Consider the following 15674-nt stretch of genomic DNA (forward strand, 5'->3'; position numbering starts at 1 on the left):
CTACCCTGGAGCTTCTGTGCTGTATGGTAACAGTGCCATTCTTCTGAATAGTGAAGGGAAAAACAAAGCCACATAGCTTGCAAGCTTCACCAGAACAAAAGAACCCATCCTGAAACAGTTAGGCTGAAGGCTCTTTGACACATGACTGAGGCAGTGAAAGGAAAGCGTTCTGATATTTAGAGCACTAAACAAAAATTAAGGCTATTGAAAGCTGTGGGAGTTCAGCACTTCTGAAAAATGGTCGTTTTATTGTAGGTAGAATTGTCGCATTAATACGCAGCCCTCAGGCCCACATTCTGACAGCCCATAACTACACCCTGCGTGCTCCCAGTCCTCCCACCCTCAGAGCCATTCTGCACTGGGCTGGAGGCTGTGTGCTGAGCTGGTGATGGGGGGAGCCCCATGGCTTTCATGGAGCTATGGGCAAGCAACAGGGATGCCAGGGCCCACTCCCACCTGGCAGGGCTCTGTTGACAGCCAGAGAGCACTGCCGCCTTCATGAGCACTGCCGTATTGTATGGTCACATTTCCAAAAAATGATTAAAAGTGGATTTAAACACCAGCAGCCCGATCCTGCCACTCAGCTAAATGGCTGGCAGCAGCAGCACCACGCTGCTTGGCTGCTGTGGGAATTAATATCATGCACTCCTCAAACCCCTCTGAAAATGTAAAGGCTTGATAATTTCTCATTCTGCTTTTGCTTCTTTCAGTTGCATTAGATTTCAGTGTGTAACAGCTGTAAACTCTACAATCGCATTACAAGATGGTGATTACTATTTGATAAAATATTTATCAAAGAAAGGCATTAAACCAGCAGCTCTTCGGCAGTATTCCCCTTGAAAACCAAGAAAGGCAAAACAGAATTATTAATTAACAATAATAGAGTTCTCAGGAGAATAGAAACCACATTTTTTTTTCTGAAATCCTATTTGTTCTGTGTCCTATAAACTCAAGTTTTAAGAGGAATGTTTTTATAGCAAGCTTAAAGTGAATTGTGGTTTACATTTATGAGGCATAAAAATTAATAGACTTTTTTTACGAGTGCCTTTGTATGCTCAGTTGCAAGAATTTTTTGTGTCGTCTTATTGTAGAGATGGAAACAATTAAGTGCACAGTGCTACATCTGAGCTCTCAGCAAGGATAGGGCTGTGGCAGGAGATGGCCTGCAGGACTGATGCTGTGCTGGGAGCCGGGAACAGCTGGTGCTGGAGATGGCAGCAGCTTTTCCTGGGCAGCAGGTGCAGGAGAGGCTAGGAGGTCTGCACTACAAACAGTGTGATGAACTCAGTATAATGGTGCTTGCTGAGTGGTTCCTGTCTGCAGCAAGACCCAAACTTTATGGCAAAGGCCTGAAGATCAACTCCTGTTCTCATTCTTCCCTACAGCAGCACTATGCTTGTAACAGGGCACTGACACTGGGTTATCCGTTGTTCCATACAGTACATTTCAGCTCTCACCTAGATGCATTTCAAAGCCATCTGTTACAGTAACCAACCATTTTTGCTTCAATACTAACTTCCATAACGTCATGAATGTTTTGAAAAGCAGTAAGCAATTTCTACAGTGTTTTGATTAATGGTAGTTACTGAAGTTGAAAACTAAACTGTTTCAGAACATGTTAATATTCTACTGCAATATGTTTTCCTTGGTTTGTTGATTTTGTGTGTGTGTGTTTTCTTTTTTCATGGTCTTTTATGAAATAACAATGCCTTCTGATTATCTAATCCTCTAAAACAAAAAACGCAGTCACTCTGAGCTGGCCAGTGTGTGCTACAGTGGATGGGGAGAAGCAGGCAAACCAGGGGCCCAGGGAAGGATTTCCGCACATGTAACTGTGTCAGTATTGTGCAACTCAGTGCAAGTCCTAATAACAGTTAATCAAAGACAGTTTTACAGAGGTGAAGAAGTATCAGTGAGCATACGTACAAAATGAAGTCACCAGGTGCTTTGGTGGTAACAGGCCACAGCCTCTACTGGCACTCCTTCCAGGAAGGATGTTCACAAATTGGCCGCCTTCTCTGTCTCTAGGGAGAATTGAGAAGGGAGGACGTGCTGCGATGTGCCTGCTGCCTCTGCTGCTTCGCAGAAGGGGGAGAGCAAAGGCAACAGGCACTGCAGCCACTCTGCTTTACTTTTGCAACAAAAATGCTGCCTATTCTAGCATTGAAACTGTGTTTTGTTGTTAGTGATGGTGGGTTTTTTTGTCTTTTTTTTTTTTTTTGAGCAATAATTTAAAAGTTAATCATTTTTCTACTAATTTTTAAACATTGCTTCAACAAAACAGTAGAAATGCTCCGCTCACTTGCAGAAGCATCTCTGGATTCTGTGTGTTTATTTTCTTCCCACACAAATTCCCAATTTTGTTTTCATCATTAATTATGCTATGTTTAGTTTTTCCTTCTCTATCCTGCATCAAGTTGTCCACACACATTTTTGCTATCTTTCTGGCAGACTCTAATCTCAAGAGAAGTCTCTCAGTAATTGTTTTCAGTGTATGGATGTTGATACCTTCCTGCAAACTCTGATTTGAATTAATGCTGCTTCTGCATTCCTTTGTTAAGTGTCAGAAGTCCAACACCTACTGATTATTCCAATCACAGTTTGTAGAGTTCTAGTTCTGGTTACAAACAAGCTGCCTGAATCCCTGCCGACACCAAACAGTCGTCCGAAGCCTGGCAATGGGAAGAACTAAGGCAGGAACTGTGTTGTTTCACAGTCAGGGCCACACAAAAGTGGATGTCCAAGACAGCGTTCAAAACCGTCTGCCTTAAAATTTACCAAGATAAGTCATGCTGCTGTAAGCAGTTTTCCAATAATAAATCATAGTCTTACAAATTTAAGTCCACACACCAAGTGCCCCAACACTGCCCATCTGCTGAATTGCAGAGGAAATGTCCTGCCCCCATCTTTGACACTTCCAGGCACGTTCTTGGCTTGGCTGCAATGCATGTGCAAAACATGGCATTTGCTTTTCTTCTGTCCCAGTGCAATATTCAGCTTAACAGGTTACAGAAAGAGACACCAGACAAAGAGAAGGTTAAGTTGTTGGAAATTTCATCCTGCTTTTGTCTAACTTGGGTGGCACTGACACTGCCTGAGCACATATTAACACTGTATAAGGCACAAAATACTGCCAGTGCTCCAACTTGCACATAGGACACTTCACGAAACAGAATGTGTTACCAGTCCTCCTTTCTCCATTGCCCCTCATTTAAAACACAAAGTGAAGCCTGAAATCTGCCTTAAAGAGGTGATTTTGCCAGCTGTGACCACTGCCCTGCTCTGGTTGTGCCAGAGGAAGTGTTTGTCTAAGCAGCTGCTTGGTGCTGGGGCCAGGGGCACACAGAAGGATGTGGGGACACACACACACAGGGCACAAATGCGTCCAGCACAGTTCTGACGCTGCGCTGGGCCGGAGGCCAGGCAAGGATGTTCTTGAGGAGCATGGTGCCCAGGGCTGGGAGCAGAGCCTTTGCTGGTCTCCCATCTGTAACTGTGGACGAGTCCTTGCTCCCATGTGCGGCTCACACGTGGGAAAAGTGATTCATGGCAGAACACATCCAGACAGCTCACTGGCTGCCCCTAAGCTCTGCAGCCAAGGCACACGTTTGCCCCAAGCAGTCAGGGCAGGGAGGGACATGCCAGGCCGCAGGCCCGGCCCAGTGCCAGCCTCAGGCGGGCAGATCATGGCGGCCAGCGGGATGCATCCCGCACCGCGTGCGGCTCCTCCAGACACTCCCGGCCGCAGCGGGAGGACAGCGTACGTGTCCAGCCAGGGCTGGTGTCTGCTCAAGGACTGCTGAAGGTACACATTTGTTTCAGTAACAGCAATCTTGGCAGGCGAGGGAGGCAGCTCCAGCAGGCTTTTATAGATGTACATATTTTGGACTCCCACTGAGAGTTATTAGTTATTAAAAAGCGATCAAATGAGGCTGGTTTTGGAGTACATTTGTTAGCCATATGATATCAATTAAGCTCCAGTCTCCTGACTGCAAGGAATTGACATTACCTCATACATACGCAGAATTAAATTCCTCCTCCTCCTCTCCCCCTCTTTGAAGCTGGTAATGCCAAATTTCTCCTGCATTCCAGAGGAAAATGCTGCAGTTATCCTGAATATGTGGATGCCTTCAATTTGTAATTAATAGAGCTCCATAGGAAATACTTTTGCTGGAATATGCAGCAGCCGTAAAGGATTCACTTGGCTGTATGGCACTGAGAAATGTATTTATGCACTGAACACAGTGGGGCCAATACAGCAGAGATTCTGGCCCTGGGCTGCAGGAAGATACACCAGGAGATGTTATGTTGCTTGTTACTGGAGAAAGTAGGGATTTTCTGTACTTGTTTTTATCAAGATTAGCCATTTAATGCCAATACTATAACTGAGACTAAAACAGGGAGCATACTTTTGTTGGATAAACTGGCAGAGCTTTTGTGTCTATAGTACTTTTCAAATATGTACACTCAACTGTTCCAGCAGGGTACAAAATTAAAAAGTTGCCAAATGAATTGATATTAATTTATGCCAGATTAACTTCTCTCTTGCCCATTAGTAAAAAAAAAAACCAAACAACAAAACACACCCATTATCAATGGCAACAGATGAAAACATTTTTTCATAGTTATTTCAAACATACTGATATTTATGAGTGAGAAGACTACTGCTTGCTATAAAACATTCCACTTCAAAACATGAATATTCAAGGTTATGAACAAAAGCAGACTTGATAAGAGCAACAAAGTACTGTGAAACATTTTTGTAATTTGGTAAAGAAGTTGCATTCTGCACATAAACCTGTATATCTCACGTTTTATACCTTTATATATATACACACACACATATACTTGCATGTTTAAAATATACATGTATATATATAAATAATGTACATATGCATGTGAATAAATGAATTGGTGTTAGAGATCATGTAGTTTTATCTCTCCAGTATGATTACAGCAACTTCATTAATTTATTCTGTTCCTATGGCTTGAGATGCCAAGATAACGCACCACAGGGGAACTCCTACACTGATTTACCACACCACAGATAAGACTTACCATTATATAGCAGGCTCATTATTTTGATCAGCTAAGAGCAGGGTTTGAGCAATAGATTTGGGATTTGTATTTCGTTGTACATGGGTTTGTTGTTGGTAAAACAGTTATTTTCCACAGTCAGAGAAAATAAGAACTGTTTGCATATCATACTTTTCAGAGGCTTTTCAGAGGATGGAGGGATTTTTCATCTCCTTAAGGTCCAGTTCAACGCTGAGGTGATATTTATGGCTTTGATAGGGTTTCAGACAGTTGGATGAAAGCCAAAGATAAGACATACCCAGTTGAAAGGATCCAGCTGTAGCTCTGTTCTACTGAGACTGGACAAATCAGGAGTCTGGATGTTCCTGACTTCTCTTATAAAAACTTTTTCTTTAAAAAAAAAAAAACAACCAACCAACCAACAAACAAGCAAACAAAAAAAAACCCTATTTCCACTATAACCCACACGGTAAATGCCTACCTGCACTGTCTCCATATTATATTCATGGGAGCAGATGACACCATCTCAAAACTGGTACAATGAAAGGCTTCAAATCTCAGCTGTAGTGCCCGTCTCTCAAAAACTGGCACATAAACACAGAAGATAAGTCTTCCTGATTTCCTACGGTCACAGAAATGTGAAGGAGAAGTGTTCTCCTGAGACACAGAGATGATGTTCAAACACTTACATCCAGCAGTGCTCAAGGAAGCAGTGAAAAATGCCATCCCACAGTGCTGCAGCAATGCAAACTCAAGTGATAAAAACCATTAAGGAGTCAATAGGTCAAGTAATGGTATCAACAAAAACTAGCTTTTCACAAAGACACGTACATCTATCCCAGCTCAATTCCTTATTGCATTATCTCAATTTTGGGGTTTCCTGCCCCTAACACAAGCCCTTTAAGGGTCTACTTTTGCATTATATTTTTGTCTGGCATTCAAAAGTCTCTGCCATCAGTCTGGGCTCTCCTTCCTGGCCACATCTCGGCTTCCTCATTTGTTACCTACCTGCCTTTGGCTGCTAGCAGGGCTTACAGTGACTAGAGCAGCCTTCATGCAATGCCTTCAGCACTTCCTGAGTGCTGTAATACCATGCACTCACCAAACAGGTGTGTGTAATCAATGTGCCTGCCACTCACTGACAAAATAGAGCTGAATTCATGATGTCCAAATAGCTTTATGTTTGACATTTCTGAACTTTGGAGTGCTTGATTTTCTAAAGTAATTTCTTCTCAGTGAAAAAGAGCTTGAGGAGCAAGAATATTTGTCACCCAGGAGAGGTTTTTACAAAGTATTCCTGGCCAAACTCGGGAACAAGCATTGCCCCAAAATGTGCTGCCCATCAGTGCCCAGGTGCTTGTGGGAATCCAGTCAGTGCAGAAACTGTGCTATGTTTCTTCTACTGATGCTCACCAAGCATAAGAAATTGCTTGCAAACCACCGAGTCTAAAAATGCTCTGCATAACTTTAAACTTTTCCACTGGTGTAAGTCTGGCAGTTTCTCCAGCACTGTGCCAGAGGACATTTCTAGAATGGAAGCACCCATATAAGAGAAATATTGAGAGTTTTATTGCAACCCAGATTGAGTGGTTGATTGCTGTTGCAGATAGTATAGAGCAGAACTTGGAGACCTCCAAGAAGAAAATAAAACTCAGTGGTGACAGTTAGTAATTTGGGGCAGGCGCAAACACAAGGGCACATATTCAGCTGCATAAATAATGGCAGACAAGAAAAGAATGGGATGAGCTTTACCCCTTCTCCCTGTATCAGAACAAGGAATTCTGCATGAAGGAACAAACAGATCTTAACATCATTAAAGATTTACTACTGATTTCCAAAAAAAGAGCTGCACAGCATGTGCACAACCTATTAACTCATTGCCACATGTTATCACATTGCAATCAAATAGCTTAATAGGATTCACAGACAAATTAGGCATATCCATAGAAAATGAGAATATCAGATGGCCCTGGATGAGGTAAATACATTTTAAAAGATATAAACACTCATATTTCAGGGCAGACTCATGAGACTGCAGAAAAAAAGTCCTCCAGTGGGCAGGTTCTAGCATTATAGAGACATCGTCTGAAACCTGGAGTACAGGCTACTATCAAAGACCTGATAATGCATGAAACAGATTATAGAAGGGATTCATATTACATTTTACTGTGTCTTCTTAACATTTATGTCTGTGAAAAAAATAGTATTTGCTATGCTTGAAGTACACACAAGAATTTTTGGCTGCTTACCCACATAAATGTAAAATTGCACAATTTGCCTTGGGTTTTGCTCTGGCATTATCCTGTTTGCACCAGGCGCCTCTGAGCTGCTTCCAGACAAGAATTCCTGATGCTCTCAAGTGAGCTGATGGTGAAACAGTGCACACTGAGCCTTGAAGCTCTGCTTAACCAATAAATAGTTTAGCAAATTACTACTAGTATCTCGAATTTCTAAAGGCGTTAATCTGCAGCCAGATTTTATTGTTATTACATTATCTTTTAATAATCTTGTAACAACACCCAAATTTCAGTATTGTCAAGCCCATCTACTCACATGCTCTCAGTGGGCTCCTATGGGCTTTCAGCCCCCCTTGCAGTGCTACAAGTCACTGGTAGGACTGATTTACCGTAGCCTTTCTCTTGACCTTCTCAGCAAATGTCCTTTGATACTGGCACTGCCACCAGCCCATCTTAAGGAGTTAGGGAAAGCAGAGATGGAGAACTGCATTGAGCCTTTAATGCTGTCCCTCCACTCCACCCTTCATCTTCTCTTTGGCACTGACAGCACCCAAGCTCCCCCAGCCAGACAGTGCTGGGATGGCAGCATGCTGCTGCCCAGGAGAGTAGTGCTGGTGGGTCAAGGGATCCAACTTGGGGCCAATTTGCCTTTGGCTGTTGGGAATGGTGCTGGAATGTTCCCAGACACCAGGTTCTCCACTTGAGGAAGCACCAAGCAAGCTAAGGGTGGGAAGTAGAGAGAGGGGAGGGGAAATATAATCTTTTCCTTTTTTTTTCTTTTTTTTGTACATTAAAAAAAAATCACAAATGTCGGCAAGAAAAAGTACTTGATGTGAGTTTTTCAGAAGCATAGTTACATTTTTAAAGCTTACCCTTTGGCCTCCTGGCCCTAATCCAACACCAGCTGAAGTCACTTGCCAACAGCGTGCTCAGGCTTTGATGTAAGTCAGTACTTTACCTAAAAACTCACAGTGCAAAATTACCCAATAGATGTGTTTGTAATAAGTACCTTTCTATAAAACGTTGAGAAAATAAGCACTTACATTTTTAGGAGCATTTTAAATGTTTACTATAAAATTTTATTATGTATTAAACTTAATTACCCAAATTAAATTCTCAATTATTGTACCTGTGCATACTGTTGTATGTTTTGCTTCACTAGCACCAGATGGCATAGCTATTCATTTTTATTTACAAATTTTGATTGAATTTTTTCTGTTCTTTTCTGCTGGTGGCGAATGAATGCTGGGATGTGGGTAACCTTTAACAGACACTGCACATGCACTGGGCAATGTGCACTGGGACTTTTCTTCAAGAAAGGCTGCAGTAATCGAAGAAATAGGACTGAACAGTCCTGCTAGTACCTAATGTTGAATCAAAAGCAGATTTCCATTTTGGAGACGAAGCTTTTCTCAAAACCAGGTTTTTAGAGATGAAAACATTACATCACCTTGGGGGAAAAAGGAAAGGATACAGTAAGAAATTTGCAAGCAATAAGCCTTACAGTTTGCCAAGTATACAACTGCTGACAATTAGTTTTATTTATGCATTTATGGAACATCATCTACATTTTTTATATCAAGCAGAACAGCTTCCTCCCCCTATGCTCTGAGCTTCCACAATGTTAAACTACTGAAATGGGAAGTTACGCTCTTACCCTCATTCTTTTGATTTGAAAACTATTTTTCTAAACATTGTTATACACAGCTATTTTCTAGAAAGACTAACAATGAGCTTTGCTAGTCATGCAAACAATCCAAACATAATTTGGTGCAAAGAGATGCCCCTTTCAGAGATCACTTTATTTATTCTTTGTATTAAAAAGGAGCTGAAAAATCCAGGCATGAAATCATGTTTTCCAGCTATGCTTTTTGTCATATTTATGGTCTCTTTGGTAAAATCAAAGGAATGCACTTCTGTGTAATGGGGCATAGTTTGAATGGCACAGTAACCATCAAACCATAAAATTTGGAGTTGGGCTGCTTGATTACAAAAGCATGTCCTCACTTGAATCTGTGCACAGTGCAGCTGTTTAAATCACTGAAAGTTTAAAATTGGAGTCACTTGAGAACTAAAATTGCATGTGATGGCAAAATGGTAGAAAATATGAAGTCTAGGCTGCCAATTTCAGAGTAGTTGTGAGAAGTCTGAGAGCTTACTGGTAAAATTATGGGATGTAGAGCATGCAGTACTCATTAAACTCATTTTCTCTTGTTTGCTTCGTGAGATCTCGTATCTTCACTGTGGGTCTCTTCGAACTTCAAACCAGGTCCCAACAAATGAGAATGGGGTCAGGAAGCTCCGAAGAATGAAGCCTATTGCCTTCACTGTTTTTCTCCTCAGATACTCTCCCTGCTGTCGAACATGTATTACTCCACTGGACAAAATCTTACCAACCTTCCTTGGTTTAAAATGTCATAGGAAACAATCGTGGGTAAATTCCCTATCAGGTAACAATATGCTAATGCCATGATCGCCTTTCTTTTCCTTTTTTAGTGAATGTGCCACAGAATGGCAGCCCAAAGAGCTTCAGCCAGTGGCACCTCATGCCAATGTAGGACATTGAGGTATGGAGACGAAGCTCCTCTATGACTACCAAGTTTGCATACGGTAGGCACCAAAGTACAGTTTTCAACAACTCTTCCACCTTTTTATATCCGGAAAAATTTATTCTCAGAAAGAGTGGGGGTAAGCAGAGGCACAGGCTGCCAGGGAGGGGGTGGAGTTACTGTCCCTGGAGGTTTTCAAGATAAGGTTAAATGTGGCACTGAGGGCATGTTTTAGGGAGCATGGTGGGGATGGGCTGACAGTTCCACTAGATGATCTTGGTGGTCTTTTCCAACCTTGATGATTCTATGATTCTGTGATGCTATGAATTTCACATTTAAGTTTAGGTGCACCATGGCTCAGCTGTACAAACAGTTGTGCTCTGCAGCTGGTGAGGGAAACGGCCTCCAACAGTGAGCAGAGCAGGACCTCTGGCCACAGAGGATCCTGGCTGACATGGCAGGGACCACAGAAATCAGAAATAAAAGGCAAAATGCTTTGAAAACAAAACAAAGACTGGAGCTTGTCTGTGAGCTGTTTCCCCAGCTGCAGCTCTGTGGTGACCAGCAGGAGCTGATGTCCCTCCTCGACCAGGCTGCTGGGATCAGGCCACTGGTCTCCCAGCCACAATAAGCCTTGGCAGCTTCAGCTCCTGGGAGGATTTCTAATACTCCCATGGAAACACTTCTTTTCCAGGAAGCCAGAGAATTACATTGCCAGGCTGGTCACTGCTGCACTTCCCAATAAAAAGATTTTTACTGTACGCAGTTACCTCCTGTGCAGAGAGATTTGTGCAGGGCAAAAACTGGCACAGAATCCATCCTTCATCGCTCCTTAAAGCAACATACATCACAGAGATAGTTCAGGGATTAGCAGACATCATTACAAATCTGCTTCTTCTGTATTTCCTATGCTATTTAATCCTCATCCCTGCTGCCAACAATATTTCAGTACAACCAATTGCATCCAAAGTCGTGCAACAACAGCGGGACACCTGCAACAGCACTGGGAGGAGGAGCTGGGCTAATAGGGCAGTTGTCCTTTCTCACAACTTCAAAACTGCTTAATTAGGAAATGAGAGGAAAGCTATTGTAAAACTAACGCACTAAAGCAGGGAAATAAGAGCACACCACCCTTTCCTTTTGGTTTTTATACGGCCTTTTGAGCTGTAGCATTTTTTTTTCCAAACACAGGTACTGTTTTTCTCATTTTTATTGTTTCACTGCCAGTTTTGACCAATTCAATTTCCACCTGCATAGCAGTTTCTAATGTCTTGCATGGTCTGATATCATTTAATCTACAAAATTAAAGTTATTTCTCAGTTTTACCTAATTAACGCTGCTGGACTGATCAAACTTATTTTTCTCTCTGGAGAAGATGCATTCAGCTGCTCGTCTACAGCATACAAATTATCTCATAGCCTAGTTATGCTGCTGACATGGGGTCATGAAAAATGTGCCAACAAAACAAAATCCCCAGTGCTCCAGCAGACAACAACGAACCTCGTATTTCACTATAACTTGGCAATTAAGTTGGAAGAAATGCCCCAGGAGAGGAGCCATTCCCTAGGATTTCGAGCAGAACGAACCACTGCTGATGAATTAGCTGAGACCCACTGCAGTGCTCAAGCAAAATATAAACTGTGCTCAAACTCTTTGTTCTTACAATTTCTAATAGCATATATTAAGATTTCTGTAAGCAAGGCACAGGGAACGTGGCAACCTGCTGCACTGGAGTGGGCTGGCCTAAGGCAGGCAGCTCAGCACAACTTAGCATCACCTTGTCCTGCTGGCTGATGAAGCACTTTGATTCCTGCAGGGTCACTGCAGGAATGTCCTGACCTGGCATGTTTTCCCCAGCTCTCACAGACCTACAGCCTGTCTGAGCTGTGGAAGCACCCCACAGCCAGTGATGCCTGGGCTGTCCCACACCAGCTGGGACCCCAGTCCTGTCCACACTGCCATCCTGACATCCATGCTTCTCATCAGTGGAGGCAGTACAGACGTGCTTACTCTCCTGTGAGCACACCCACAGAGACCTCTAATGAGTCAATTAGTGACTGCCAGGAACTTGCTGCTGGTCATCCTCCTGCCAACAGTAGGAAGGTCACTCTGGCATTTTCCTTTCAGCTCCACACAGACCAACACTTTATCATATAAACAATTCCACAACACTTGGGGAAATAGATATATTTTTCTGGCAGGTCAGAAATGTCATTGGGGCACAGGATCTACAAAAGAAAAGCACCTAGAAAGCAGAACAGAGCTTATTGGAGGTGATGGTGACCTCCTAAGGATGCAGAGGATGGGCAAAGCAGGAGGGCCGTGGCAGTAAAGCAGAGATCTTGCAGCTCTTGGCATGGTATGTCTGGCTCCAGCTCCTCATGGCACTTCTCCCTTCAATGCTGAATAGAAACGGTGATTAGAAATAGGAAAGGGAGACACAAGTGCCTTTTAATTGTTTGAGAAGAGCTGACAAGAACAAACACAAAGAAATCACCTGGAGAAACCACCATAGAATATCAGGAACAAACTTCTTAGGTGAGCGTGAAGCACTGTGTTTCAGCCCAGAGCACCTTCGTGGTGTAGCACAATTCCTTTTTCACCTGTTTCTGCATTTGGATAAGCCCGAAATCTTTTATGGCTAGGAAAATACCCAGTGGCAACTATGTCATCATTTAACCTTATTTTTCCTTTATAGGAATCTCCTTTGACATTCCTCTACATATTTCATTATTCTCCCAGGATTTGGAATATCTGCTGTTACTTGAAACTGCCTGGTCTGGGATCCATTAAAGAGGAGCCAGGCAGCAGTGGCATGGCACCAAACATTCAGGAGCAAGGCCACAAGAATCTAACCCAACTGTGCAAGAAAACCTTCATTAATAATATCCACAGAAATTATGTCTGAAACTCTTTCCACTCTCTCTAGACAAGAGGTAACTAATTGGAGATAGATAGCGATAACTTACTTTTTCCACATGCACATGACTGATACCAACCTTCAAACATTACTTCTTTCCCAGAATGAAATCTGTAGGGCAACGCCAGCAAACCTCTCCTGTCCATTGTTCCCAGAAAATCTATGCTGCTCACGAAAAAGGAAAAAAAACCATCCACATTATGCATTATTCATAGGATTATAATGTTTCCTCTCTTTCTGACAGCAATACAATTTACAGGAAAATAACAGAGAATGTAATGCAGAACGCAAATCAAAGCACAACAGACAACTTATCTGGTAACATCTTTCCACTCTTCTGATGGTGAAAGCTGGGAAAGAAAAGAGGCACCAAACTCAGCATAGTAATATTCTCCCTTCTGAAGGCATGGCCAGGTTTGTACCACAATATGCAAGTAATAAAAAACACTTTTTTGCCATGGTTGCTGGGATGCTTTTGTGGCCTTTTCATTAGGTCTTCTCACCTTGCCCGTGGAAGCACCCAGTCTCTGTGTTAATACATGAGCAGTTTCCTCCTGATGAGGAAACATTAAAAGCCTTTTCACATACGCCTTCCACCGGAGACACTCCAAAACAAAACAAGCACTCTCAGATGCTCCCCTCCTGCCTAGCAGTAATTGGAAATCACATCTCTGCCTACATGACCTGCTGCTACAAGATGCAAGGCTCATGCTCAAGCTCCATCGCCTTAGGTCATTCGAACAGCATTAGGATTATCTTCCAACATACTTCCAGGATGTGCTTGGGAGGTAGAGATTGTTACTCCAAGTATTTTTAATGCTGCCTCAGGTGTACATTACAAATCTACTTCCTCAACTCAGTTCTTCTGAAAAGAGCTTGCTACAGTCCACTTCTCTTGCTGAAATGCAATCTGATGCTCCTCTTCCAGCAGGGTAAACCAGGTTTGTATCTGTCCTGCCCAAGAGCAGCTGCCACACCATGCAGCTCTCGCAGCTCTGATCCCGCTGGCAGCACATGCACTGGGGCTGTCCTGCCAACATATTGTAAAACTCTTTTCAGAAAGCACACTGCCCAAGATAGAATAGCATCTCTCCAGACATACACACATTTTCATTATAGCAATGTATCTGCCCCCAGCCTGACACCAGGGCAGCGTGCAGGAAGATGGTGCTGTGGAGATAAAAAGCCCATTTACACACTCCTGGTGCAGCCAGTCACCATAAATTGTACAAAAAAGGAAGTAAAGTCTCTGATTGACCTTCACAAAAGAAGAACCTTTGAAAAACACCCTGTATCTTTTAAAATCACGTAAGAAAAAAGTTATAATGAATGTCCCTATTTTCTACACATGATGCATTCTCTATAAACTCTTAGCAGACTTAACACTAGACAACAGGATAACAACCATACATTTAAACTATCACTTCCCAATTACACACAAATTAATAATTTAAGAGATCTCGATTCAGAGCTCCACTGCCGTGGGGAAAAATGAGCCCAATCATACATCATTCTTACAGCAGCTAATTGGGCATGGAATGGGCCAGCTCTGGTGGTAAATGGTAAATAATAAATACAGGATATCAAATGCTATATGTAGATAGAAGTAACTTGCTTCCCACTAAAGAAATAAAAAATAAAAAAAGAACTTTTTAAGAAGTCAGCCATTTATCTGACCACTGTCATGGAGATGTGCCTTCACAAATATACCTCTGATTACGTGTACCCACAATGCATGAAAAATTTATTAGCAAGCATCAAATTTAAAGATGTGTATGCATACATACACGTGTATATACATATAAGTGTACGCAGAGAACCTAATGATGCTGTGTACTGATGCTGAGATCTAATGACTAAAGGCTCTCCACTCGTCTTCTCCCATTTCTAACAGCACACTTACTTAGGTATTTAACTCTTCTCTATGGCCCCTACAAACAGAAAAAGGAAAGAAAGCCTTTCTGAGTTGTCCTGGCTGACGCTGAAGGAACTTGTCAGCCCACAAAGGGATATGGTGAGATCCAAAACTGAGCTCTTTGTAGTGGAAAAGAAAAGTCTTTAGCCAATTGGAAGGGACTTCTGATGGAAATGTTATGATTTTCCTTTTCCAGCAGATTAATTGAGGGAAAAGTTTAACGTATTGTTTCATTCCGTATCTACTGGCAACTGATATTCAGCCATAACTCATATTCTGGATATTGCGGAGTCAAAGCTTTTCTCCTTCATGCAAATGGCATCACACATTTGGTGTTGATAATGTGGAGGGATTTGGCCAGAATTCAAAGTAATCTAAGGATCCAAACTCATGAAACTGATTATTTTTCAAATCTCATATTTTCTAAGATGAACTGGAGCTCACGTTCCCTCACATCCTCCTGCATGCTTGTAGCCTTAGAAAATATCTGGTTCGTTTTTCAAACGGTCTGATTTTCTGATCACGAGGACTAGAATTTTCTGCTTTGTACTTCATTTTTATCATTCAAAATTGCCCCGCAACCCTCAGTCTCTGAATGCTGAGGAATACCACAGACACCACAGTGCTGGGTACTGCAGGAGCTGCCTCTGTGACAACTCCCCAAGCTTCTCCTGGCAGCATGAGGCCGCTGGGGGCCGTACGTGCGGCAGCCACTGTGCCATGGGCCATGTGCAGCACTGTAGGGCCCTCACCAGATTGAGATGATAGAACCAGAATTCTCACGCTGATTTGGAGCATGTTTGGTGGCAAAACAGTCAAACAAATAAAGATGCAAAAACATGGCAACATCTCTGTGCAAGAGAAAATAATTTGTTAAAAGTTGAAGTAAGGCTTGCCTCATTTTGTCTTTGGTAAAAACAGATACATGTGTGACAGGCCTCAGATTTTATTTTGAGCAACATACAGCCTATACACAGCCCTCAGCTTCCAAATGAGCACTGTAGAAAAAAAAAAAA

At 42.4% G+C, this 15674-nt stretch overlaps 1 protein-coding gene across 6 annotated transcripts in view; it reads left to right on the forward strand.

Annotated features, from left to right (window-relative positions):
- Positions 1-13244, forward strand: part of LOC116230830 (uncharacterized) — a 209420-nt gene extending 196176 nt beyond the window's left edge. For 3 of the 6 annotated variants that reach the window (XR_016469606.1, XR_016469607.1, XM_090147294.1), the window contains 2 exons: positions 9771-9884; positions 12522-13244. Coding sequence is in view for 3 of the 6 variants with exons in the window: in XM_090147294.1 (XP_090003420.1) it covers positions 9771-9832 (62 nt within the window). In the remaining 3 variants the exon portion in view is untranslated. Of the gene's footprint in view, positions 1-3053; positions 3806-9770; positions 9885-10163; positions 10457-12521 lie in introns of those variants that run through there. The other 3 variants (XR_016469608.1, XM_090147295.1, XM_090147297.1) reach the window with 3 other exon arrangements.
- The last annotated feature ends 2430 nt before the right edge of the window (positions 13245-15674 follow it).

Source organism: Phasianus colchicus, chromosome 10 (genome assembly GCF_987193195.1).
Source record: "Phasianus colchicus chromosome 10, bPhaCol1.hap1.1, whole genome shotgun sequence".
Taxonomy (NCBI): Eukaryota; Metazoa; Chordata; class Aves; order Galliformes; family Phasianidae; genus Phasianus; species Phasianus colchicus.